The sequence below is a fragment of the Zonotrichia albicollis genome, chromosome W (assembly GCF_047830755.1).
Source record: "Zonotrichia albicollis isolate bZonAlb1 chromosome W, bZonAlb1.hap1, whole genome shotgun sequence".
Taxonomy (NCBI): Eukaryota; Metazoa; Chordata; class Aves; order Passeriformes; family Passerellidae; genus Zonotrichia; species Zonotrichia albicollis.
In genome coordinates this window covers 7,212,692-7,240,016 of record NC_133859.1, presented here as the reverse complement: position 1 = coordinate 7,240,016, position 27,325 = coordinate 7,212,692, and the positions used below count along the sequence as shown (strand labels likewise).

The following is a 27,325-nucleotide window of genomic DNA, read 5'->3' as shown; positions in this document are numbered from 1 at the left end:
TCCGCCAGGTCCAATCGAGATGCAGCTACCAAAGTCATCGGGGTTGGTGTTGGAGAAGGATATTTTGGCTTTATATAATCACGGGGGGAAGGATATTTTGGTGGAACATAGTCCCTGGGTGAGGGGTAGATTCTGTGGGGAATCCCCATGTTTCTCGGGGGGCTGGGTGGAGCCGAGAAAGAGCAGGCAGCCACCCGCCCAGCCCCCTCTTCCCCCGGGGTGTCTGTGTCCACGGAGAGAGCATCTTTGTTTTCTGAGTTCTCCATTTCACTTCCCCTTGGGGTCCAACCTTGCAAAGCTCTCGAAAGGACTCCTCAGGTAACTGCTAACTGAAGTGCGGTCTTATCTCTGCTGATGACCTCGTTCCACAGGCAGTTGCCTAGTAACTGCCTAGTCTCTGGATTAAATGCAGTGTCCGTGTCTACTGAAAAGTCATGGGACCTTTCTCAGGCAAGTAAAGCACACAGGGAATGATCTGACAAAGGAACCCCCATACGTGGCAAAGCGTCCTTCCATGTAGAAAGAACTAATCTCTCTTCCGTAGAAAGTTGGTTCCCCATGTTAAAGGAAACCTTTCCCAGCAGCCCGCACGAAGCAGTAGTCTACCCCTGGATGTAGGCACTTCAGCTGTGCTAGGAAAAGCCATTCCACCCTAGCTCTTTGGCCTTGGGCTGCTACCTGTGGTCACGAAAAGACCAGCTGTCTTAAGGAGGCACAGGGAAAATCACTGTTACCTCTCTTAAATGGAGGACAGAGGGTGTCCAGTCCATCCTGCAAGGACTGGCGGGGCCACCATGGCATCTCCCGGTGGGGTAGATCCAAAGCATCCCGTTCGTCCTGCAGTTTCCGTAGGGGTCACCAGATGCTGCCGTTGAGTTGGGAATGGCTGAAAGAAGACAACATTGACTCCAACACTCAGAAGACATAAAGCAAGGTTTATTAGGAACTACACATTTATAGACAGGATCGTTCACTCAGAATCTGATTGGTCCTTAAATGACACCCCTCACACCACTAGTTAATTAGGAGTAATAGCTTCTTGTAAATCTCTTTCCATAAACATCACGTACAAGCATCCCACATGTTCACAAACACCAGGTGCAGAGATTAAGATAAGAATTGTTTTAATTCTTTCTCTGAGCTTTGTCACAACTTCCCCAGGATGATGCCTGGGAAAGTTATCAGTTTCTCTCTTGTCCTGGGGTGACGTCATGATGCTTGCATCCCCATTCATCTGTTCTGTGCCTTTAAGACCGGCTCTGAAGAGTGGAAGTTTTGTTTGGGTTTCTCTTATCAGGGACACAGAGACGGGCAGTACATAGGGCTGTTATGGCTTCTTGCTTTCAGCTTGCTGCTTTGCTTGCTCCCTTTTCTGCTCTTGCTTCTGCTCTTGCTTTTGCTTCTGCTTTTTAGCTAGTTTAGCTAAACAGTCCAAATTCCTTTCCGGACTGTTTCTCCTCTCCTGTTTCTGTGACCATCTCAAACCTGCTCTGGACTGGGACCTGGGAACATCGAGAGTTTGCACCGTTTTGGCCTGCAGCAGCTGCCCAGTGCCGGAGGGACTGAGAACAGAGCAACCACCCCCGAAAGAGACTTTCTGATTTTGTCATCTTTCTCAGAGCAGTGTCATCTGGTATTGTTCATTTTGTGTGCTGGGGGGTGCTGGGCCAGTCAAATAAACAGGTTCTTTCCCCCTCTCTCCGAGGAATTTTTTCCCGAACCGGTTGGGGGGAGGGGCCGTGTGGGTTTTGCTTTCTGGAGGGACCCTCCTTTGGAGATTCTTTAACAAATTTGCCCTAAACCAGGACATGTCTCTGACTAAGCTGTCAGCATCCACACATATTCATTTACCAGCCTGTTTCGCATCACAATTATTTCTTATTAGTCCTTGTGCAGAGAGCTCTCTGGTTGTCCTTCGGTTTCTCAGTATCTTGGTAGCCTCAGTTTTGGTTTGCTTCTTGTTTCAAGGTCTAAGGGGCCCCTCTTATCTCCCTCTAGCTTGGAAGTTTACATTCTTTTCACCTTGTTTGAGGTAGTTTTGCGAGCTACAGGCTGTTGCCGGGCTTCCAAGGGTTCCTCAGGGGTGAAGAGATAGACGAAAATCTTGACTCCATGATCAGAAGGCTGGGTTTATTATTTTATGATAGAAGTTACATTAAGACTATACTAAAAGGAATAGAGAGAGAAGTTCAGAAGCTTGCTATGCTAAGAATAGAAAAGGAATGACCAAACAAAGGAGCTCTCTCTGATGATGTCCCAGAGAGAGCTTGGTCTTTGATTGGCCCTTAATTGTAAACATGCAACATGGGCCAATCACAGGTGCACCTGTTGCATTCCACAGCAGCAGATAACCATTGTTTACATTTTTCTCTGGGGCCTCAGCTTCCCAGAAGAGGGAAAAATACTAAAGAAAGGATTTTTCACAAAAGATATCTGTGACAACAGGCTTTTGTGAGCACTGCAAATTAACAGACAAAACAAGTTAAAACAACACACTTCATCTATGCAAGCAAGCTACAGACTAAAAAATTCAAAACAGCGCACTTCACCTGAATCTGAAATGGATTTTGACTCTAAGTTAAGAATTAACTCCATGTCTCAGTTCCTTTGTGTGTCAGAAAAGATTTATGCTTAAAAGATGAAAATCTGTCTCTGTTAAAAACAGAGAAATTTTCCCACCTCCAAAGGCACAGAGGGTGCTCTTTAAAGGGTGCCACAATGTCCTCATCCCCACTGTGACATAATTCCACAAAGAGAGACCTACAGGGGAGTCAGGGCCAAGAGGACTCTAAGAGAGTGCTGAATATATGTGTGCTGATGTGCGCAGTTCTGTGTGCCCATGTGTTTTCTAGTGTGCCCAGGTGTGAGTATACATATCCTGCTTTCCAGAGTGTACATATGTGCTAGTGTATAGTGTACACAGCACTGTTCACATAGATGTACTGATGCGTACACGACATGCACTGCTGTTTACATGTATGTTAAATTACACACTCTCAAGTGTGAGTGTGCACAGCTCTGTGTGTACACAGAGTGTACACAGGTTCTATAAGTGCAAGCATGACTGTTTGGGACGTCGGTGTGTTAATGTGTATGACACTGCACATATTGCTGTGCACAAAATACGTGCAAGTAGATCTTGTGCTTGTAGGTATGTGTGCATTAGTAGAGACTGTACACAGGTGAGTGCATGTGTGGCACACGTGTGCGTGTGGCAAGTTGGGTGTACACAAGTGTGTGCTACTGACAAACACCGCCGTGCACAGGGGCTCTGTGCAGGTGAGCAGGTATGTGTGTGTGTGTACTAGCTCTGCGCATGTCCCTGTGTGCACACAGGCTGGGCATGCCCAGAGACATAGCTCTAGATACACAGCTCCGTGCATCCAACTGCTGTCCCACCTAGAAAAGCAGACGTGTGTAAATATGTATTTGTGCGTGTGTCACTACCTAGCTCTGCTAACTGAGGTAGCCCCTGACTCTCTGTGTACACTCTGTTCTTGTAAGGAGAAAACAATTTGCCTCTACGTATGTTTGCCAAAAAGTTTATGTAAGGCTATGTACAGTGATTTCCATAAAATTTAATAGTGTTTAAGTATCCATTAAATCTCTATAAACAGAGGTATCTGTAATTGCTGTAATTCACTGTTGTTCTAGCCCACGTTCCCTAGAAACTGCTTCCATCAAAACAAGATGCCCAGCTAAGTGCTAAACCTCTCAGTGATTGTAATGCTTCCTAGGCCACACAGTTCCCTTGTGTCAGCAGTAGTAAGTTCAAATAATGAAACACATGAGGCAGTACTATGTGCATTGTCTTTAGTTTAACCCCTCAGTGGGGAAGTCCCTTTCAGGTGCTACGAACCCATGAATCGGCTGTGTGAACCACAGAGCGGGAGTAGACTCATGTCAACAGAATTCAAACCCCAGTGAAAGAACCCAAAGAATGGACTATAAGATCCAGACTGAGTGAGAGATAACCAAAGAAGCTTGAAGACATCCAAAAAGTAGAGTTGAGCTTTCACCAGTCAGCTAAAGATTATTTTAACTAACACTTTGGGTGAGGAGTTTGAACAGTATAATTTATTGATGTAATTATCCTATTTTTGTAGATAAAAATTACAAGCATCTGTTGAGGGAAGGTACACAAGGAACTGTGAGAAGTATTGGGACAGTTACCTTAAGAACCAATAAGTAAGGTAAAACAAAAAAAAATAGGGAAAGATTGGGTTGGCCCCTGTGTTCACCACCGAGAAGATTATAGCCCTGCTGCGGGTGGCAACCCCTAGGCATGGTAAGGTGGAAACAAGAAAGCCATAACAGACCTCTATCATTCCTCACTTGTCCCTTAATCCAACAGAGACTAAAGGGCAAGACTGAATTGGCCTATGTAATCCCATTTTGTCAATTTTCAAATAAATTTTTTTCTTGTTCCCAGTGTCCTTGCCCACATCAACAGATGCTAGTAAAAATTATTTTTATTTCTTTTTTGAGAAGTAAGGGTAAATGATCCGAATCAACAATAAGAGTTAATTGTTAGAGCCAAATGACTTACTGAAAAGGAAAAGGGAGGTTTGTTATAGATAAGTAACGTAATAGTTGGCTCTCACAATTAAGAGATAGATATTATGTGGATGTATAGTAATGTTATTGTAATATGTCATCCCATAGTCCTCTTTCCCCTCTTCCCTTGTAATAGCCTTAGTAGTCTAGACATTTGGAGAGGGCCAATTTATTACCAGAAGGTACAGTGTAACAACACCTTACCTCAAATCAAAATGTAAGAAAGTAATCTCCACTAGTAGACAGCAGAGGAAGAGTTGACTGACAAAACTTTGGGAGGGACTAAGGATAGAAATAGCAGAGCATCCATTTTGTAGATGAGCATGTGGCTGACAGTCACGGAGACTCCCAGTGCTGAAAACGTTTTCCTTATTCAGTCCTTTGTTGCAATTTTTGTTAAGGTTTAATAAACCTTTGAAATTTTAAAAGTGAGCAGTCATTTCTCACAAAGGGAAGGAAAGAAGGGATTACAGTCTGTTGCTTAGATAAGGTGTGGAGAGTTAGGGATCTGCGTGCAGAAGAAATCGGGCTGTATGGTCAGTCAGGACATCCCCCCCCCGAAGTCGGACCTTTGCTCCATACCTGGCCGCACCCAGCCGGACGTGAGCAGAAGGAAATGACACTGACTGCCCAAGCTATAAAAACCCTTGTGACCCCTCAATAAATGCCATTTGCTGTCCACCACGTTGGTGTCAGGAGCATATGGACCGAGTGACCCTGGGGTTAGGGCCACCGTGCCGGACTAAGAACCAGGCTGCCACGCCTTGAGAAGGCAACATCTGGTGCCGAAAACCCGGGACATGATCACCGCCCGGGGTTCGGGGATCGCCTGGACGAGGAACCGGCGGCTGCACAGCTGGCCTAGTGCAGCGGGGGGGACGCCCCCGGACCAGCGAGGAGCATGGACGCTATCGCGAAGGTTGTAAGTCAGATCCACATGCAGTGGGGTATCGAGTGTAAGCTTAAGGATTTATTTATCGCAGTGCCGAAACTGATTAAGCTTGGGGCTATAGAAAGCCCGGTAGAAATTCTCCAGCCGGAGATATGGGATGATTGCACGAAGGCTCTGGCCAAGGAAACCATGTCCTCAGGCTCAGGGAAAACCCTCAAATCATGGGGTAGAATTATCCAGGCTCTGTAAAAAGCTCAGCAAGAGCAAGAAACCTGGAAAGACGCCTGAACTTGCTTATTAGCGGCGCCGCAGTTGGGGGTAGGGGCAGCGACGCAAACCGCGGAGGACTTTGACCCAGTCGGGCGCACGGAGGCGCGAACGCCGGAACCCCCTCAGCAACCGGACTCGCCATGGGGGGAGGGGGAGCGCGCGCAGGAGCTAGCAGAGGAGGCGCGGAATGCTGCTATAATATCCGACCCCGAAGCGGTTGATAAAAAGGCAGCCCCGCCATATGCGTTTGAAAATGGCACCGGAGCGCGTGACCAGGGCTGGAAGGATGATACGGGGGTGGAAATGCAGAAGGCTCGCTGAACAGCGCAAGCTTGGGCGAGTGGGGAGGAGGGGCAGCCCCGAGAAGGAACGTAAGACCAATCAAACTGCTCAATTTAAATTAGGTCCTTATAGGGCAAGGACCTCTCCCAGCAGGAGGCGGGGGGAGCCCAGGGGGAGGGAACGGCCCGACCCCCACAAGAAGGGGCGGGGTCGAAGCCCGAGAAAACGGCAGAGCAGCCCGGAAACGTCCGGCCATTCGACTTCCGGCTCAGACTTTGACTTGAGCCGGGACGGGCTCGAAAAGTGGTCAGACGATTCCGACACCAACTCGGGCTTTAACAAAAAGGGAGCAGTGGCATGCAAGGTCACTAGCTGCAGCGCTCCTGCGTGGGTTAAGGGGATATCAGAGAAAGATTGAATCCCGCTTACAGACTGGCGGAAAATAAAAATGGCTTGCACGGAGTGGGCTCCGTCTGCCACACTGGTGTTCCCGGTCTGTGTGGGGGGGGCAGGCAGAAATCAAAGAACCTACTTCCCGGTAAACCCGAAAGACGTGCAGGCAATTATTAAAGTGGTTGCAGACAGGGGGATTAATTCTGCCATGGTTTCCACACTCATTGACAGCGTTTTTGGAGGCGATGATATGCTTCCCTTTGATATCAAACAGACTTGCAGGCTGATTTTCAATGGGGAGGGGAAGATCGTTTTTAAACAGGAATGGGAGGACAATTGTGTAAAGCAGCTAGCCTTAGTAACAGCGGCAGACCATCCACTGCATGGCTCCAGGATACAGAGGCTAATGGGCACAGACCCCACTATGATCACCCCCCAGGCGCAGGCTGAGGGCCTGCAGGCCCATGAGGTTATGACAACAACCCGTGCTGCCCAAGAAGCCATCCGTGTTGCTTCCAAAGTAATAGCCAGACCATCGCCATGGTCCACTATAAAGCAGAGTGAGAGTGAGAGCTTCACTCAGTTTGTGGACTGCCTTCAGGCAGCATTAGATTCCTCCGCATTACCCTCAGAGGCGAAGGGTCCTGTGCTAGCAGACTGCCTATGCCAGCAATGCAACTCAGCCACCAAGGACATCTTAAGATCACTGCCACCTGGGTCCAATGTTGCTGCCATGATCAGACATGTTGCAAAGGAAGAACACCTAGCTCCCATCCAAGCAGCAGTTCACACTGCAATAACCAGTGTGATGGCATGCTTTAAGTGTGGCCAGGCAGGCCATGTGGCAGTAAACTGCCCCCAGTCAGGACACCCACCAGAAGGGGATCGCAGCTAATGGTAGTTCTAGCCACAAAACACAGATGCTAAAACTTACCTCCTCCCCATCCGATCTCTTAGCCAAACCAACCCTCTCCAATCCATTCTTAAGTGTGTTAAATGCTACCTTCTTATCGTTAAACCAATTCAACCCGAACCTCACAGAGTCATGCTGGTTATGCTATGATGCACAACCCCCTTTTTACGAAGGTGTTGCCTCCGATCTCCCATTCATCTTCTCAAAGTCAGACAATCCACGCCAATGCAGATGGGACACCCCCCGGAGAGGCATTACCCTAAGTCAGGTTACGGGCCAAGGCAAATGCTTTGGCAATGCAACCTTGGCAAAGCAGATGGGCGACGTCTGCTGGGAATTCGTCAAACTTAAGGGAGGGAAGTTCCAGTGGGTGATCCCAGCTGCATCGGGAATGTGGGTCTGTCAACGATCTGGGGTAAGCCCATGTGTACTCCTTAACAAATTCGATCATTCTACTGACTTTTGTGTCCAAGTTTTAATTGTCCCCAGAGTCCTGTATCGCCAGGAAGAAGAGGTGTACCGCTTGTTCGAGGAACCCGACCGGCTCCACAAACGAGAAGTGGTAACAGGCATCACCATCGCAATGCTCCTTGGTTTAGGAGCTACCGGCCCTGCCACAGGCATCTCGGCCCTTGCAACACAACATCAAGGACTGGCACAACTGCAGATGACAGTCGACGAGGACTTGCAGAGGATTGAGAAATCCATTTCTTCCCTAGAAATATCCCTTTCCTCGCTCTCAGAGGTTGTCCTCCAAAACAGGCGAGGACTGGACCTTTTGTTCATGCAGCAAGGAGGCCTGTGTGCTGCTTTGAAAGAGGAATGCTGCTTTTATGCGGACCACACCGGAGTCGTTAAAGACTCCATGGCCGAACTGAGAAACTGACTAAACCTAAGAAAAATGGACAGAGAAGCTCAACAGAGCTGGTTCGAGTCGTGGTTCAACCGGTCCCCATGGTTCACCACCCTGGTTTCTACCCTAATAGGCCCACTCACTATAATCTTACTAACCCTAATCTTCGGGCCTTGCATATTAAACAAACTGGTGCTATTTGTTAAAAAGCGTTTAGAAACGGTTAACATCATGTTTGTCGAGAGCCGACAATTACTTTAAGGCATGCCAGTTACTAACACGCTTACAATTTTATACTCATTTCACTAACCCATGAAATTTTGTAACCTCTACATTTTATAATCTTATACGATTTTTACTAATCATGAGGGAGGGGGGAAATGTGGAGAGTTAGGGATCTGCGTGCGGAAGAAATCGGGCTGTATGGTCAGTCAGGACATCTTCCCCCCCCGAAGTCGGACCTTTGCTCCATACCTGGCCGCACCCAGCCGGACGTGAGCAGAAGGAAATGACACTGACTGCCCAAGCTATAAAAACCCTTGTGACCCCTCAATAAATGCCATTTGCTGTCCACCACGTTGGTGTCAGGAGCATATGGACTGAGTAACCCTGGGGTTAGGGCCACCGTGCCGGACTAAGAACCAGGTCGCCACGCCTTGAGAAGGCAACAATAAGGGCGGGTCTTTTGGAACCATGTGTGTCCCCCCACTAACACTCTTATCCTGCCGGTTATAGTGCAGGACCTGAAAATAGGTGAAACTAATAAACCCAGGAACTCCACGGTCCTAGATCCTTGTACCATCTTGAGCTGGGTTCCCTCCTCACACTGATGCTATTCAGTACTTGATTTAATGTAGGAGAAGGGATTACAGGCAACCTCACCCCGATGAGTCACAGCTATGTTAATTACCTAAAACAACCTTGCTTTTCATGAGTCACAGATATATCCAATAAGGATGAGTGTGATAAAAGGGTAGGTTGTGTGGTCAGAGGAGGATCCTTAGGAAGAAAGGAGTGAAAGTACTGAAATAATGATCCAGAGGGACTAGAAGATTGACCAAACAGGAAAGAGAATTGCTGCTGTAAAAGATCTGCTGTGAGGTCAGTCTAGGTCTGTAGTTAGAGCCTGCAGTCAGAGCCTGCAGTCAGAGTCTGCAAAGAAATATCTGCAGTCAGAGTCTGCAAGGGAAGTCTACACTGAGAGTTTGCTGTAATCAGAGTCAGTGAGTAGTCAGTCTGTGTGAAAAATGCATATATGATTGGATCTTCGCAAATATTAAAAAGAATACTATGTGTGGTATGTTCGAAAGTTATTTTGTAGTACTGTATTAATCCTTTTTAAGTAGTGTGTTAAATACAGTTTTAGGCTATAACATAATATTAAAAGAGAAACTATGTGATGTAAGATACTTTTTTCAACTAGCTCAAGAAATAGATAAGATACTTAAGAAATTCTTTGCACAGAAATATCAGCAACAAGACACCCAAAATCTCAAGAGAAGAATTATTGCCTCCTTATCGGGAAGAACCAGACTTCAAGGAGCCAAACTTTGATTTACAAGATGAGGAGGGAAGTTGACAATAACCAGAAAACACCCTTTGTTTGAAAAGAATTTTTGAATCATGTATGAGATATATGCATATGCAACAGGCTATTGCTTTAAGGGTTAATCCTTTGTTAGCGAGACATGCTTTTTGGGGGCTTAATGCCCAAGAAGCATCCGGACATCCATAATTCTTTGCTTTTATTGTTCTTTATTGTCCTAACTCTGATTGTCCAAATTCTATTTGCTCTAATTTTATTACTATTTTTATACTATTTTATTACTATTAAACTTTTAAAATTTTAAAACAGACTGGCATTTTTCACAGTCTGTAAACAAAGTAGTTTAAAAGAATTAACCAAGACCCTTTTCACACTAATAAACAAGAGTGTGTGTCTCAACTAATTTCTATCTCAAACAGGAAGTCTGCTTCAACAATTTAATGGATGCTTCCTGGGGATGCCATCTTACAGAGCATAGTAAACAATATTTTTCCTTTGAGTGGGAATGAGAGGGAGAAGAGGTTAAGTTACTCCATCCCTAGGAATTAAGTTATTGCAATATGTGAAAGGCTTACTCCTATCGAGAGAAAGGGAGGAGGTGGTAAGGGAAGCCACTATAAAATTGTTCAGTTTTCCGGCTGGAGGGGAGGCTTGGAGTGTCTGAAGGGAAAGCACAGGTGATAAAGGTTGAATGCTCGGGGTGCATTTTGACTTAAAGCTTGGGGTATGTTGGCCCAGAGGGAGTCCAGGGAATTTTGGAGGTGCTGTTTCCCAGGACTGAAGGGGAGCTGTAACAATGTTTAGGATTAATAGGATATTACAAGACTGTGGTATTCACATACTCTTTGAACAGAGAAAGACATTATTGTCTCTCCCAGGATTTTTCCTGGGGTAGGCAGTGAAAAAGCTCAGAGAGAGAAGAGAAAACAATTCTTATCTATTCACTGTGCCTGTTGTTTGGCACATGTGGAATGTGTTATGGAGATTGTTTACCAAAAGGGATTTCTTAACTGGACACTGGTGATGATGTTTTGGATTGATTGACCAATTAGATCAAAGTTGCGTCGTGACTGTCTGAAAGGGTCACGAGTTTTTCTTTAGTTTAGTATAGTTTAGTATATAGTATAGTATGCAGTGTAATATAATATAGTATAGCTTAATAAAGCATTTGTTCAGACTTCTGAATCATGGAGTCATTGCACGTCATTCCCCAGCTGGGGGCCATCCTGCATCGATACAAGACCTGGATTAAGGACTTTTTATTCTGTGGCTTTTTAACCCAGCATAGCCCCAATGTTGTTGTGTAGACAAAAGTAGGAAAGCAGAACTTAAAAAAAATAGGGGAAAGGTTGATTAATGCCCCAGCTTTAGCTCTCCGAGGCCTGGAAAAGGAATTGGAATTGTATGTGGACTGGTTGCAAAGACTGATTTCTCCTGTGTGAATCATTCATGAAAGTGAAAATACTCTTTGCGTGATCCCATGCCCAAATTTAGGAATGGTGAAAGAATTTGCAGAGCAGAGAAAATGCATAGGCTATTTCTACTAACTTCAGGTTATGCTAAAGGTACCCAGAATGGTAGTGGACAGCGTGGTCCTCTGATATGGGGCTGTGCCAGGGGAATTCTGGTGCTGGTATGTTTGCAAAGCGGGGTGATGGCCCCATTGTTTGCTCTAAGGGTAACTGAGGCTCTGTTGTCTGCAGAAATGTGCAGCCATGGCTTTGATGATAACTGATGGCAGGATTGTGTTATAGATGAGTAATGTAATAGTTTGCTCTCAATTAAGAGGTAGATATTATGTGGATGTTAAAATGTATAGTGACGTTATTTTAAGATGTCCTCCCATAGTCCTCTTTCCCCTCCCCCTTGTAATACCCTTAATAGTCAGGATGTTTAGAGAGGGCCAGCTTATTACCAGGAGGCGCAGCATAACAACACCTTACCTCCAATCAAGATGTAAGAAAGTAAGCTCTGCCAATAGATGGAAGAGAAGGAGTTAACTGAAAAAACTTTGGGAGGGGATAAGGTTATAAAAGGAAGAGCATCCATTTTGGAGATGCTCCCGTGGCTGATAGTCACGGAGACTCCTAGCACTGCAATTTTTCCTTATTCAGTCTTTTTGTTGTATTTTTGTTTAGGTTTAATAAACCTTTGAAATTTTAAAAGTGAGCAGTCATTTTTTCACAATTGGTAAAGTCTGGCACTGTGAAAAACGCCAGTCACTTGTTTTAAAATTTTAAAAGCTTAATAGTATAAAATAAAATAGTCATAAAAATAGTAATAAAAATTAGAGGAATAAGAATTTGGACAATTAGAGTTAGGACAACAAAAGACAATAAAAAAGCAAAGAATTACAGACATCTGGGTGCTCTGCTTTGCCACATAACACACTTTGCTAACAAAGGATTACCGCTTAGAATAGCCTGTTGCATATTCATATATCTCATACCTGATGCAAACATTCTTTTCAAACAATGAGTGTTTTCTGCTTATTGTCAATTTCTTCCCTTGCAACAATTAGCAGAATAAATAGACACTACCACCTGATGTAGTTATGAAGTGGGGATGTATTGTCGGCGTCGGGCACAAGTGAGATAGCTCTCGTGAAACTTGTGCCCCGAGCCCTGGTCTGAACCACATCTTTATTCACCAAAGTGTTTCATATGCATTATATTGCCCAATCTTTCCATGCATATTCAACCCCTGGCCCCGCCTGTTTTCGCCTCTCATGGTTATTAGATCCATGCCCTTCTGAGCATGCATTGGTCACAGTGGTGGTCTCATGGGGGTCTCTTGCTGGTGTCTGAGGCTGAAGATCGTGGTCTTCTTCACGACTGAACTTTTGAATTTTTCTCCTTTGCGCGTGCGCTTTGGTCCCTTGGTGCTTATCTGAGTACATCTGTCGGTCTTGATGAGCTTGGAGACAAAGGACCCCCTTTATCTGGGTTTCTTGCATCCCTTGGTCTTCTCCTGATATTGTTCTTTATGCAAGAAGCTTCAGAAATTTGTATTTTCCTATTCCCTTTGTACTACAGCAGAGGATTCTTAAGTAAAAGGTTAAAATTCAACACATAATTCTATAAGCTAAAATTTAAATGCTTAATTCATATTGCTGTTATAGATGGATAATGAGATGATTTGCTCTCGCAATTAAAAGATAAATATTGTGTAAATATTAAGAAAAGCTTTAGTGATATGTAGCTATGTTATTGTAGTTTAGACGTCCTCTGTTCTCCCCATAGTTCCCTTTTCCGCCCCTGTATTGTTGCCATCAGACAGCCTGGGTTGTCTAGGACAAGTAAAAAGAAGGCATGCACATGTGCCCCTTGTATGGGGCAGTTGGGAATGGAAAAGCTTGTTGCTTGGGGGGTGCGGCATGGCAACACCTGACCTCCAATCAAATTACAATAAAGCAGTGTCCACCAATAAATGACAAAGAAGAGCTGAATGACTGACAGACTTTGGGAGGGGCCAGGGTTAGCTGATGCAACCCCCCAGGGGTATAAAAGGCTGAGCATCCATCTTGAAGATGAACTGGCCACATGGTGGGCAGCCACAAGGGCAGTTCCCAGTGCTGCAGCTTTTTCCTTATGTAGTCTTTTGTTGTATTTTTGTTAAGGTTTAATAAACCTTTTTAAATTTTCAAAGTGAGCAGTTGTTTTTCACAATGGAGGCTAGCAAACCGGGATAAAAAGCCTCTTCAGCCGTGAAATAAACAGGGCCAGGAGACTTCTTCTCCTTTTTAATGCCTTTATTAAAGTGATCAGCTCAGGTTTGGGGGGCTCGGCAGGGCTGCAGTCCCCGTCGCGTCTCCCAGGGCAACTCAGAGGAGGAGGATATGCGCAGCTCTGTCCACTAGGGGCAGAGCCGGGGGATCCAGTCCTCGTGGGATCCTTTAGGGCGTGATGTCCCCGTCAGATCTTGGCCCTCTCAGCCTCGTCGGCCTCGTCTCGCCGCCGGGGATGAATCCCGTGGTCAGGGCGAGAGGGACTCCGCATCTCTGCAGGCTTAGCAATCTGATCCTCATGTCCAGACATCACTTTAGTCTCTTAACTCTTTTTTGGCTCGTTGTTTTTGGGGTTTTCTCTGTGCATTTGGAGCTGTAGTCCCCCACAGCATGCTGGTCCTGGAGTCACTTTGCATAACCCCCCCCACCCTCTCAGGTGTCTTCACTATGTTAGGAACCTTAGCCTCGGGGAAGGGCTATCACCCCACCCCAGCCAGGGCTTTTACTAATACAAAAGAGGAGATAAGCTACAACGACCCATGATTACAATAACAAAGCACGAAGAACCCTGGCAGAGACAGAGATCTGGCTGCGTCCCTGTAACTCTTTCTCACAAAAAAATATTAATCGAATTTTTGTTCATAACAACCCGTGACCCAGGAGATTTCAGACTAATGACGCTGCTGCTGATTTTAACAGATTGAGCGACTTCTCTTGGGATCATCGGCGATTGCAGGTAAACCTGGAGACTACAAAGGACTGTATAACAAAAAAGAAGAAGGAGAAGGATCTAGAAGATTGTGAGTATAAGTGTGTGTATGCCCGAAGTGTGAGTGAAGTAGTGTTGGGAGTGTGCTTAAGATAAAAGATCCTCATAATTGTTTTGGCCAAAATATAGTTCCGTAATTCCAGTATATGAACGTGAGCTTCACGTTAGTAATATAGGGATCCATACTGGTCTGTTAAAGCTTCAGGATAGTGGATGGTGGGAAGCAGAGTGGGACACGTATGAGAAGAAGGGGAGGGAACACGGTAACTGGCTGGACGCATGGAAAAGAAGGGCTGAAATACAGTGGGCGAGATGCGTAAAAGACAAAAGCAGGAACCCCCGGCTTGGCGGGACGTGCAAAATTAAGGAATTTGTAAGAGCTCAAAAGCACTTGGAAGTCGCCAAGCTGAGAGCTACAGTATTAAAGTGATAGCGAAAATCACTATTCAGCAGTGTTTGCGGTCGCGCAGGACACGGCGAGTTTAAAATAGAGTATGTTTTGGGACGACTAGTCTAGGTAACTTTCCCAGCCCACGGGGGGGGGAGAAAGGGGGAAGGACCACGTGTGTGAAAAAGGCATGTATTTTATGATTGGCTTTTCGCAAATATTAAAATGAATATTATATGTGTTGTGTTAGAAAGTAATGCTGTATTAATTCTCTTAAGTACTGTGTTACATATAGTTTTAGGTTATAAAAATTGTTAAAATTGAAACAATGTTTCCTGGGTTGACTATATGATGCTTTTATCCCCAATCGTCTCATTCTGTTTATGTTGAATAATAATAAGTTTTGTACCTTTAAGAGTGCTCCAGAGAGTGAAGGGGGGGAGAGAAGAAGCGCGCAGTTTGTTTTCAGACACTGCACTCACTCCTCCACATTCCTGCTCCTGACTGTGTTGTCTGCGGACAGTCAGCGGGGCAGAGAGCTCTTCTTTTGCTTTTTAGTTAGTGTTAGCTAGCTGAGGCAAAGAAGTTCCCTGGACTGTTTTTTTTTTCCTTTTCTTTGGACCTCTTGGAATTGCTCTGGACTGAACACCCAGGAGAGCACTGGCAGCTGCAGCTGTGGCCCACCAGGCCAGGCCTGGCCTGCGACAATTCCAGCACTGAGGGACTTGTTGCCTTCTGATACAAGGCTGGCAACCTGGTTTCAAGAGACAGCACGGCGGCCCATTCTCCAGGGCCGCTTGGGCCTAAGAAACACGCTAACACCAACTTGGTGGACGGTCAAAGGCCATTATTATCTCTTCTCGTGGGGTTTTATAGTCTAAGGGGCTTCTGCGTCAGGCGAGGGTCTGTCTTTACCATCTATGGTTAGTAAGGGTTGGAAAGTTACTGGGCAAATGGAAAGTTACTGGCATCTGGTTTAGGGGGCTGCATTCCTATGTTAATTTTCTTATCTAAGGGAACAGGGGCCCTGTCTTCCCGTAACATCATGAGATCTTCCGAACGCCTGGCCCTACCTGCTACATCTCCCCCCCCTTTTTCACAAATGAATGAGGTAGTCGTATACTGAAATGAGGTATAAGGTTGTAGTTCGATAAGGAAAAGGGGGTTTGGTAAATCTGAGTAAGTTTTCGCCAGTCAAGTTTAGGACTTGTGGCTGGCAGTGTTCCCTGGTTGGATTCGCTGGCCGATGAACAGGATGTTGACCCGTTCCAGGCGGGCCTGAACGAATGAGACCAGCTTGTTCAGCAGGCATGGTCCGAAGGTAACCGCTAGAAGCAGCAATGCCAATGGACCTATTAGGGTAGAAATCAGAGTGGTTAGCCATGGTGATTGATTGAACCAGGATTCAAACCAGCCCTGTTGGGCTTCCCTGTCCTTCTGCCTCTGAGCCAGTCTGTTTCTGAGTTCTGCCATGGAGTCTCTCACGACTCCTGTGTGGTCTGCATAGAAGCAGCACTCCTCTCTCAAGGCGGCACACAGGCCTCCTTGCTGCATGAACAGGAGGTCCAGACCTCGCCTGTTCTGCAAGACCACTTCCGAGAGAGAGGAGACTGACTTCTCTAGGAAGGAAATGGATTTCTCGATCCTTTGCAGGTCCTCATTGATGGTCATTTGCAGCTGGGACAGTCCTTGGTGCTGTGTCGCTAGGGCTGAGACACCCGTTGCCGTTCCTGCTGCTCCTAAACCAAGCAACATCGCGATAGTTACACCTCTTATTATTTCTCTTTTGTGGAGCCGGCTGGGTTCCTCAAAAAGGTGGTACACTTCTTCGTCTGAGTGGGACCCTAGGAACAATCAGAACTTGGACACAAAAGTCGTTAGAGTCATCAAATTTGGCAAGGGACACACAGGGACTCACTCCAGATCGCTGGCAAACCCACATCCCAGGTGCGGATGGGACTACCCACTTATTGTTTTTCCTGTTAGGCTTGACAACTTTGGTGCAGACGTTGCCTCTCCGCCTAGCTAGGGTTGCATTGCCAAAGAATCTGCCCTGGCCTGTGACTTGACTCAGGGTGATTCCTTTGCGAGGGTTATCCCATCTGCACTGGTGAGGGGCATCGGCCGTGGAGTAACTGAAGGGAGTGTTTAAAGCGATTCCTTCATAAAAGGGAGGTTTGACATCGTAGCAAAGCCAGCAGGATTCGGTTAGGTTAGGGTTGGATTCATTCAGGGATATAAAGGTAGCTTCTAACATACAAAGGATTGGGTCTGAGTCCGACCTGGCGGCGCGGTCTGTCTGAAAGTCTTCCGCATGGCCGGTTGGGACTTTGCTAACTCTAGTGGATAGGGTTTTAGGGTAGGTTGCGTTTCTCCCTTTCGGCACGCTTTTAATCACTTTGTTTGGTCCGACCGCTCGGGGCGCCGACGGTTGGAGCCTGATAATTCGCACATTTACTCTTTCTTTTGACCCTTGAAGGACTACTGTCCACGTTCTGCCTATGGCCCACCTGGGGTGATGTGGCTGCAAGACTGTCATGTTATAGCTAGTGCATTTCCGAATTTTTGGGATTTTATGGTGATTGCGATAAAAGCTTCCCTGGAGGAAGACGGGTATTTTGCAGCCGCTGGGTGCCCAGGTGAACTGTAAGAATTTGTCGGGCTCTTGTGGATCCCACCCAGGCCCCGACAGTCTGGCATCTGTAACAATGGTTTCGCAGCCCCAGTGCCCACAATATCCCCACCCCGGGTGATTGCAGTAGCTTTTTCCTGGGTTTGAAGCTGGGCACCAGTAGGATAGGTACATGTGTGTGGCGTGTGGGGAATTGGGGTCTACCTTTGGTTGTCCTGGGAACAGGTCGGTAACGCGGAGCACGAAGGATGGGGCGTTTGGTGTGGTGGTTTCCCTGAGCACCTTGTCACTACTAAGGTGTCGCATGACCCACCTGAAAGGCCGATGGGGGTAGTGATCTGGGCTGGCTTGCCCTCTGGCAACAAGCCCCAACAGCAAAATCACACAGAAACACCGTTGATGCTTGGGTCTCACCTGTGCGGGTCTCTCGGGCGCTGCCAGGCAGCTTGGTGGTCTGTCACTTTCCTCTGGGATGGGCATGTATGCGTCACGAGGACGTCCTATGAGCATGTCCTGTAAACAGAAATTCGCAATTCTCGTCAGTCTCATCCTGCTTGTTATGAAGGTCGGGCTTAATTGGCTTAAGTGGACACCACCTGACTTTGCCGTCCTTTTTGACAGCTGCGTACCCTCTCCCTGTGAGCATCAGCCTCCAGCCCTGTTCCCATTCGCCCAGCTGGTTTCTAATTACCACCTGCGGGCCCTCCTCTAGCGCTCGGGTGGCCCAGTGCTTTTGAACGGGACTGTTTGTTTCGTTTCCCCTAGGGAACTGATTCAGTGCTCGCAAAGCGGTTGCCAGCATACGTGCTTGATCTCCCGAAGGAATGGCATTGGCAAAGCCCTCTGCCTTTGCCAATACTTCTAGCTTGGTTTTTAGGGTCTGGTTTGCTCTCTCTACTATGGCCTGCCCGGTACTGTTATACGGGATACCTTGCACTAATGCGATGCCCCATTTTGAGGCGAATTCCTGTACTGGTTTGGAGGTGAAATTGGACCCGTTGTCCGTTTTGATCTGCTTGGGGATACCAAGCCAGGCCATGGCTGTCAGCCAGTGCTGAATTGTGGCCTTGGAGTTTGTTTTGGGGTGCTGTGTGGCTATGATCGTTCCACTATAAGTGTCCACTGTCACAGCAAGCCACGCTCGGGGCTTCAGTAGTTCACACCAGGTGAAGTCCGATTGCCAGATCTCTGAAGGCTTGAGACCTCTCGGGTTGACCCCACAGGTCCATAGGGTGATTTCTGGCAATGAGGACAGGTGGCTACCACGTGTTTTGTGTCTGCGGTCGGGATCCTGCATCTCTTCGCCATTGCTTTGGCTTCAAAGTGGAGCGACTCGTGGAGCTGACGAGCTTCCTGCAACGTCCATACGCCTTTTGCTGCGGCGTCCGCTTTGTCGTTGCCGATCTGGAAGTAACCTTTGACTGGGTCGTGGCTGTTAACGTGAATGACTGACACGGTGCCCTGTCGCGAGGAGAGTGCTTCTTCCAGCATTAGGGCTGCTACTGATGTAGACACTCCTGGTCCTGCCATGGCTAGGCAAAGCCTTGCCATGAATATAGAGTCCGTTACTATGTTAAGGTGTTCCTCTTGAAAGAGTCCGCACGCCAAGACGACTGCTGTCGCCTCCAGTTGTTGCACTGACAGTGTGGGGTCACAGGCTTTGACGCAATGCCATTGCTCTCCTGCCTGCCACACTGCTGCTGCGGTTGAAGTCATGGAGGAAGCATCTGTGAAGACCATTGGTCCTGGCTGCGGTCGGTCCATGACCTTTGGTGGTATGTCCACGTCGACTACGGTCAGCAGCTTAGTCCAGGGTGGTCTGGAGGAGTAGGAGATTTCTCCTCCGAAGCTGGTGAGAGCAAGGGCTATGTACTCCGATATTGTGGCTGACTCCGTAGTCGGTTGCTTGCGAAACGGAAGGTGGATGCTTGTCGGCTCAGTCCCTAGGTGTTTCAAAGCGAGTTTCCTGCCTTTCATGATGAGGTTAGAGATGCATTCGATTCCCGGGGAGAAAGCACGGGCAGGTCTTCCGAGAACCACCCATTGAATCGGTCGGGCCTTTTCAGAAGGTCCTTGAGCCAGTGCTCCCACCTCCCCTCCTCGGTGTAAAGTGAACGTGTAAGTCCAGTGGCATGGCTGGGTTCCACCTGGCGAGTGCGCCCGTGGACATCTGGCTTTCGATGAAGTCGGGGGAGCTCGTTGCTTGCGGTGTCAGCTCCTTGGGTTCCCAGGGGTGCTTTCCTTTCAGGAGGTCATATAAGGGGTCCATGACCTCAGGAGGGATCAGGACGATGTTGTGAAGCCACTGCAGTGATTCCACCAGGCATTGCATGTCATGTAGTGTTTTGACGTCTCGACTGACCTTCACCTCGGGGGGTGTCACGTAGGAGCTTGCGATCCCCACTCCCAGGAAGGTCACACAGGGCCTTCTCTTGATCTTTGCGCTTGCAATCTTGAAACCATTGGCCTGAAGGGTTTCCGTGATTTTGGATACCAGGTGATCTACTTGGCTTGCCGATGGTGCTGCGACCAGGGTGCGGGGAAAAATCCTGCAGTCTGGTCCTGTGTCTGCCAAGAACTGAAACCCTGTGGTGTGTGGATTCTGACTGCTGTAAAGGTGGCATGTCCCCCACACTTTTAGGGGTTCCTTCCCTATTCTCATGGCCAAGGCTACCCAGCGGTCCCGGTCTGGGGCGTCTCCCGCTGGTCCTGTGGCAACAGCGCGGCTTGTGGCGGTGGGGGGTGCGAGGGTGTTACTGGCGGTGCTGCCCCACTCTGCCACCGCACCGTAGGCAGGGATGCAAAATTGACTGCTCCCTGTGAGGGCACAGGGCACGAGGGTCTCCTGCCCCCCTGGGGGTTGCTGTGGCTGGGCCGCTGCATCGGGGCGTCTTCCCGCAGCTCCTACAGATTCCTCTCGGGCGTGCTCGGAGTGAGGATGCTGCCAGGGAAAGCTGTGCCGGCTGGGGACAGCTCGCTGAGTTGCTGCCCTTCTCCAGAAGCCCGGGCTGACGCGGTCGTCCCGCCACCCCTGCTCAAATACGATCTGCCCCGCCCCATCAAAAAGCATGCGGCTTATTTGCGTAATATCAAAAGTGAGCAGATCATTAGTGCTAGAAAGGTCGTTCACGAGCGTGGGTACTACGGCTGAATTGACCCCTCTTTCTGAGATCGCTTTGACTTCCCCTGGGTTAACTGGGGTATATGCCCCCCGTTGGTCTCCCTGCACTCCGGTGACCCTCACCAGGAAAGCGTTCATGGAGGCTGCCGGTGTTTGGCCTCTACACGTTGCTTTTATTTTTCCCCAATCGGTGAGTTTGTGTTGCAGTTGTTTCCCGATATTGTTTAAAGATTTATTCGGTTTCGCTCGAAACCGTATTAATTCTACTCTCTCGGTTTCCGAGTCCGAGCCAGGCTCGGTCAGCTTTCCCGAGCTGTCTGAGCAGCTGTTACTTGACTCTGAAGCGGAAGCTGAATGCCAGCGCATTTCTGGCGCTCCGTGCCTTTTTGTGGGGCTTCGATCCCGCTCCTCCCTTCGGGGGTGGTGCCGTTCCCTCCCCCTGGCCTCCCCCCGCCTCCTGGTGGGGGAGGTCCTTGCCCTATAAGGACCTAATTTGAATAGAGCGCTCTGATTGGTCCCACGCTCCACCACGGGGGCCACCCCTTCTCCCCCCTCGCCAGCGCATGCGTTGTCAAGCAGACTGACTTCATTTCCGCCCCCCGCCTCTTCCCTTCCACCCTTGCCATGCGGTTGGGCGCCATTTTCAAACGCAAACGGCGGGGTGGAGTTTTCACCGATCCCGGCAGGGTCCGACAGTCTGGCCACGCTCCGCGCCCCCTCCGCCAGTCCCCGGCAGAAGAACTACGCGCGCCGCTCTGCCTCCCGCGCTGGGCTGGCGACCGGCAGGGAAGGGACGCATAGAGAAACCGCGGATTTTTCAGAAGGTTCCGCGCTGGGCTGGGACCTGGCGGGCTCAGCGAGAGGGTCAGGGGGTCCCCTGGGGCTCCGGGGGGTCCCCTGGGGGCTCCGGGGGTTCTCCTGGGGGCTCCGGGGGGGTCTGGGCTCGGGCTCGGGAAGGGGTGGAACGCGCCCAGCCCCGGCATATTCCCACATTCAATCTGATCGCTCTCAGACGCTGTGTGCGTCGCGGCCCCCGCCCCCCACTTTACTGCAACAAATAAACATATATATGCACGGCTTTCCACGTCTCCTGTTCTTCTAAGGCCTTGCGTAGGGCCTCTTCTACTTTCCCCCACGCTTTGAGGCTTTTATCACTGCCTGAGGACTTAGTATCCTCTGCTAAGGCGGCAGTGCGCTTCTCCCACACTTCCGAATATAATATATTTACCGGACGTTCGATCGTCCCCAGCTCTAGGAGCCTTGCGATAGCAAGATTAGAATTCCTGAGCTCACATTTAATTCCCCATTGCTCATGAGCCTGACTTACGACCCTTTTGTGGATCCCATGGTCCATGCTGGTCCGGAGGTGACCTCCTGCTGCACTAGGCCAGCTGTGCAGCCGCTGCCCTCTGTCCAGGCGAATTCCCGTTCCCCGGCCGCTTTCCCGAGTTTCGGCACCATAAAGTTGCCTTCTGATACAAGGCTGGCGACCTGGGCCTAAGAAACATGCTAACACCAACTTGGTGGACGGTCAAAGGCCATTATTATCTCTTCTCGTGGGGTTTTATAGTCTAAGGGGCTTCTGCGTCAGGCGAGGGTCTGTCTTTACCATCTATGGTTAGTAAGGGATGGACAGTTACTGGGCAAATGGAAAGTTACTGGCATCTGGTTCAGGGGGCTGCATTCCTATGTTAATTTTCTTATCTAAGGGAACAGGGGCCCTGTCTTCCTGTAACATCACGAGATCTTCCGAACGCCTGGCTCTACCTGCTACAGGGACTGATCAGAGACTGAGTGAGCTGAGCTTCAACCCGGGGTTTTCTCAGTTTGTCATCTCTTTTAGAGTGGCAAGGGGTCTCATTGTTTTGATACTGTTTTGGTCTTACTGTTTAATAAACAGGGTTTTTTTCCACCTTTCTCCAAGGAGGTATTTTTTCCTCCCAGACCAGTTGGGGGGAGGGGCCGATTGGATCTGCTTTTCCCACCGGAGCTCCTTTGGGGGATTCTTCCCCAAATTTGCTCTAAACCTGGACACTATGCTATGTAAGATGCTTTGTTTAAAAGAAAGGACTTGCAGCGAGATAGCAGCCACAGGACACCTAAATCTTTCAGAGAAAAAGAATTTATTGCCTTCTTATCAGAAGAAACTAACTTCTTCCTACCTCAAAGGCAATGTTAGGATTCAGAGGAAGAAGTTGACAATGACCAGACAGAATCTTGTGTTTGAATGGAATTTATGCATCATGTATGACGTGTATGAATATGCAACAGGCTATTGCTTTTAAGGGTCAATCCTTTCTTAACGGGTGCCCTTTTTCCGGCTCATGATGCACAGAAAAAGTTACCCAGACATCTGTAACTTTTTGTCTTTATTGTCTCATATTGTCCTAATTCAAATTGTCCAAATTATTATTACTCTAATTGTATTACTATTTTTAAAACCATTTTATTACTATTAAACTTTTGAAATTTTGAAAAACAAGTGATTGGCGTTTTTCACAATTTGGTAGCAGAGGATGGTTACTAACACCTCGCTGTCAGGGTGAGGAAGGCGTGCCTTGCCCTATTTGGCAGCCTCGCTCTGTTTCCCCTGAAGTGACCGACAGACGCAGGTTGCATCTGTGGACAAAAAGAGACAATAAAACAAAGATAAGGGAAAAAGGCTTCCTACAACCCGGTAATTTGCCCCCTAAGACTAGTAGTGCGCACGAAGAACCCCGGAAGGAAAAGGGATTGGTAAGTATTTCTCAGGGGGGGCAGATACGGGGAGATGAATGTGTGTGAATGAGAGGCGGGCTGGTTGTCCCAGACCTGCCAAGTGAGTGCGGAGTCTCCCATGCTGCGTTTCCGACTTTTCGCGAGAAAAACGGCCACTAAAGAGACAAAGTGAGTGATAAGAGAGTGAAAGAATCCCCCGGGGTAACTGGGACTGGGTCTCAGGGAGGGGTTGGACCCCTCGGAGGTAGAGAGCAAGGTTTCCTAGCCCAATCCACAAGGAAACGGGACCGGAGGGGGCCCTAAAAAATACCTGCTGGGTTGAGGGATTTATATTCCAAGAGCATCCAAGAGCAGAGTTGAGCAGAATTCTGTCAGAGTGAGGACATGCCCGAGAACACTCAGGGGGGGAAAGCACAGCTAGATTGAGAGATGAAAATTTTGCCCAAAAGTATCCGGGGTTGAAAAACACAGCCAGATTGAGGGATAAAAAAATGCCCAAGAACATCCATGTTGGACAATACAGCAAAAGAAATTAAATGCCCAAGAGCATCTGTAGTTGTACCACACCGCTGGGTTGAGGGACAGAAAATGCCCAAGAGCATCTGGGGTTGGACAGCACAGCTAGGTTGAGGGATATCCAATTGCACCAGGACTGGCCGGTAACACCTAAACTTGTAATAGGTGATGTGAAAGGTACCTTATTGTTGTTTTGTTGTGTGTGTGAGAGTGAGACACACACACAGTCAGCCTCAACTTCCCGGGCGGATGGGAAGGGGGAGACAGTGGAAAGAGGAGTGAGTGACCCACACACCAGGCTGTAGTTCCTGGGTAGGTGGGGACTTTTGGGCCAAAGAGAGTGTGTAACCTGCAAACCAAGCTAGTGTTCCCTGGGCGTGTGAGGGGCCATAGCTGAAGAGTGTGAAAGACATGCAGACAGCCAGAGAGGTGAACTGGCACCGGAGGCAACCAGAGACAGGGCCCTTCTAGGGGGCCTGGTGACACTGAGACCTGGAGGTCAACCCCAAGGCAAAAGAGGCGGCCACAGGGACCTGTGATTTTCTAGCAATAAGGATCTACTTTGTGTCTTGAGGGTGTGAAGGAACGTGTGAGAGTGAATGAGAAATAAAAGTGAGTGAATGTAGACAAATGAAAGTATACGTAATGTCGATTGTGCATTTTAAGCCTTACCATATCTCCTTGGAGGGAGGTGGATTGTATTGAAAAGCAGTGTGAGAAAAAGGGGGTTTTTGGGGTGTAAGTAGTTGAAAGAAAAGTGGTATTTAAATTGTTAGTAAAAAGTGAAAAACAGAAGCAGGGGACAAATAGATAGAATATTGAAAAATGAGACAGAAATTCAGTAAGGTGGATACAGGAAAGAAAAGCGGGAAAAAATTACCAACAGAAATACCCCAAGACAGCCCTTTGGGAGTTATGTTAGCAAACAGAAATACAACTCCTTGCAAAATACAGGGTATGCAGAAGTTGATGAGAAAAAAAACCAAACATGCAAACTTATGAATACATACTCTAAAAAGAGCATTAAAATATTTAACACAAAAGAAAGGAGTTATATATTGATTCAAGGTATGCCTTTAGAGTAGCACATACCTTAAGAAAAATTTAAAAAGGGAGATTACTTAATTCAAGAGGAAAAGAATTAGTACATGAGAAACTTATTGCAGAGGTTTTAAAAGCATTAAAATTACCTAAGAGAGATAGCTATAGTACATATTAAAGGACACCAAAAGGTAAAGACCTCACAAATAAGGGGGAAAATTTTTGCAGATCTAGAAGCTAAAGATGCAGCAGAAAATGGAGCTGAAAGAGTTAATATTAACTCCAAATGAGGAAAAATTGGAAATGTCAAAGTTTAGCGAATCAAAAAAGGGGAAATAAAACAAGGTAGGGGGCGAACAAGATAAATCAGGGAAATAGAAACATCTTGATAGAAGACAATTAGACAATAAAATGCTTACTAGGGAATAGTAGAGGACATGTATCAAAAAGCCCAGTGGGATACTCAGGCTTGGTGTGTTCAGCTTTTTTTAGGAACTATGGGTGCATTGAGATTTTTTGGAGTAGAAAAACAAGTAACTGAAACATGTATAATTTCCCAAAGTATAAATAAAAGGATGATGAGAAAAACAACATGAGAAGGTCATGAGTTAGCTCGTCGACCATTTCAACGTATCCAAGCAGAAGTTTGGATTTGTTAAGCTCTGGATTTATTTGTAAAAACCGTTTAATCCAGAAGAAAAAGAGTATACCACATGCTGGGGAGGGGGGAGGCTGTAAGAAAATTACATTTTTGAAAGGCAATAAAAGAAAAACGGTGAAAGTATAAGGCTAGGAACAAAATACTACCTCATCCATTCCCGTCTGTTCCCCCACTTGTTCGCAGACGCACCACCCTCCCACCCCCCCCCCCCCACCCCCCCCCAGCCCTGTGCCGGCTCTGGCACAGTCCGTCTGGCCCAGTCCAGCCGCCTAGTCCGCGGCCGCTCCCCTGGCCGTGCCGCGGGGGGTGAGGGTCTGTCCTGCCGTGTGGAAACGTGGTTACCGCGCTGACCGCACCGAGGGGGGGTCCCGTCTGTCCCATCCCCAGCTGCTCTGACTCTGGTCGGCTCCCGCCGCTGCAGCCGGGGTCTCTCGCCGGCTTTGTCTCTGCCGGATCAGCCACCGTGAGCCATGTGGGGCCATCCACCCTTCAGCTCGGCCTGCACCGGAATATCCTTTCGGGCGATTCCGCCTGAAGACTCGGCCTTTGGAGGATCGAGACTCAGAGTTATGCCGAGTCTCCCCGTCCTGCCCTGAGCTCCGTTCCCTTGGTAACCACAGCTCCGGCTGCTCAGGGAAACTCTCTAAAGGAATTACCTTATCGAAACAGTAAAATTTCAGTTAAAAGAAAGCCCTCTCCTGATTCTTCCTAAAAATACAGGCAAAAGGCTATAGAAGATGAACAAACTTAAGAGAAATAGGAAAATGGTCCAAGTAAGCAGAAGATCTGAAAATCTTTAAAGAGATGGGCACAGAAAAGGAGTAGGGAGGTCATAAGCTCTAATTTTTCTGGGGACAAATACCATCTAGAGTCTGTGATAATTTTAAAAGTGGGTCCCCAAGAAAAATAACTAGAATTTGTAATAGACACAGGGGCAGAGAGAACCTGCCTGTTAAATGTTCCAAAAGGTTATAGTGTGAGCAAACATATAGTGAAAGTTACAGGGGCAAAAAGAGAAAGTTTTACATTTCTGGTCATTAAAGATGTGGTAATTGAGGGAAGAAACTAAAATTTGGATAGGAGATGTGTTATTGGTCCCAGGGGCAGGTAGCAATTTATTGGGAAGAGTCTTACAAGTGCAATTAAGAATAGGAGTTATATCAGAAAATGGGAAAATGACAGCTAGAGTTTTGAAATTAGGCCAAGAGAATGAAGAAAAAAAAATCAACAAAGAAGTTTGGGCTGGAGAATGAAATAGAGGAAGATTAAATATCGACCCCATAAGGGTTACAATTGAGAGAGAAGATTGTCCCATATGTGTACATCAGTATCCTGTATCTTTAGAAAGACGGGAAGGTTTGAAGTCAGTAATAGAAAGACTAATAAAGGGTGGGGCATTAGAACCTCGTATGTCTCCTCATAATATCCCTATTCCCCCAGTAAAGTCTGATGGGAGTTATAGACTAGTACAAGATTTAAGAGAAGTTAATAAAAGAACTCAGACTCACTACCCAGTGGTAAAATATCTTAGATGCTTAATAAAAAAAAGTAGCTAGAAATCCAACCATGAGAAAATTGCAAGAATTTTATTCCTTCTCCCTCCCTCTTTAAAGAGGGAGATCAGAAAATTACCTAGATTATTGAAATATTTTAGATTATAGATTGAGGGGTACACACAGGTAGCAAAATTTGTGTATGAAAAATTGACAGAAGGAGATGATATAAAATGGACCAAGGAAGATATTGTTAAATTAAAATAGTTAAGTTAAAACTAGTCCAAGTACCAGCTTTAAGCTTACCCTTGTTTGAAAAATCCTTTATCATTTATACATAAATACAGAAAATGCAGTAGCTCATAAAAATTTAATTCAGGAGTGAGGAAGAGTAAAAAATATCTAGTAGTTTATATATCAAAGATGTTAGACCCAGTAAGCCACAGCTAGCCAGTGAAATAAACAGGGCCAGGAGACTTCTTCTCCTTTATAATGCCTTTATTAAAAGTGATCAGCTCAGGATTGGGCGGCTCGGCAGGGCTGCAGTCCCCGT

General features: G+C 47.3%; 1 protein-coding gene across 4 annotated transcripts in view; it reads right to left on the bottom strand.

The window, feature by feature from the left end:
• The window catches only part of LOC141726923 (dymeclin-like), a 226,948-nt gene that overhangs the window by 33,986 nt on the left and 165,637 nt on the right, over positions 1-27,325 (bottom strand). For 2 of the 4 annotated variants that reach the window (XR_012577879.1, XM_074532016.1), the window contains one exon: positions 13,460-17,735. Coding sequence is in view for 2 of the 4 variants with exons in the window: in XM_074532012.1 (XP_074388113.1) it covers positions 19,285-20,709 (1,425 nt within the window). In the remaining 2 variants the exon portion in view is untranslated. Of the gene's footprint in view, positions 1-13,459; positions 25,457-27,325 lie in introns of those variants that run through there. The other 2 variants (XM_074532014.1, XM_074532012.1) reach the window with 2 other exon arrangements.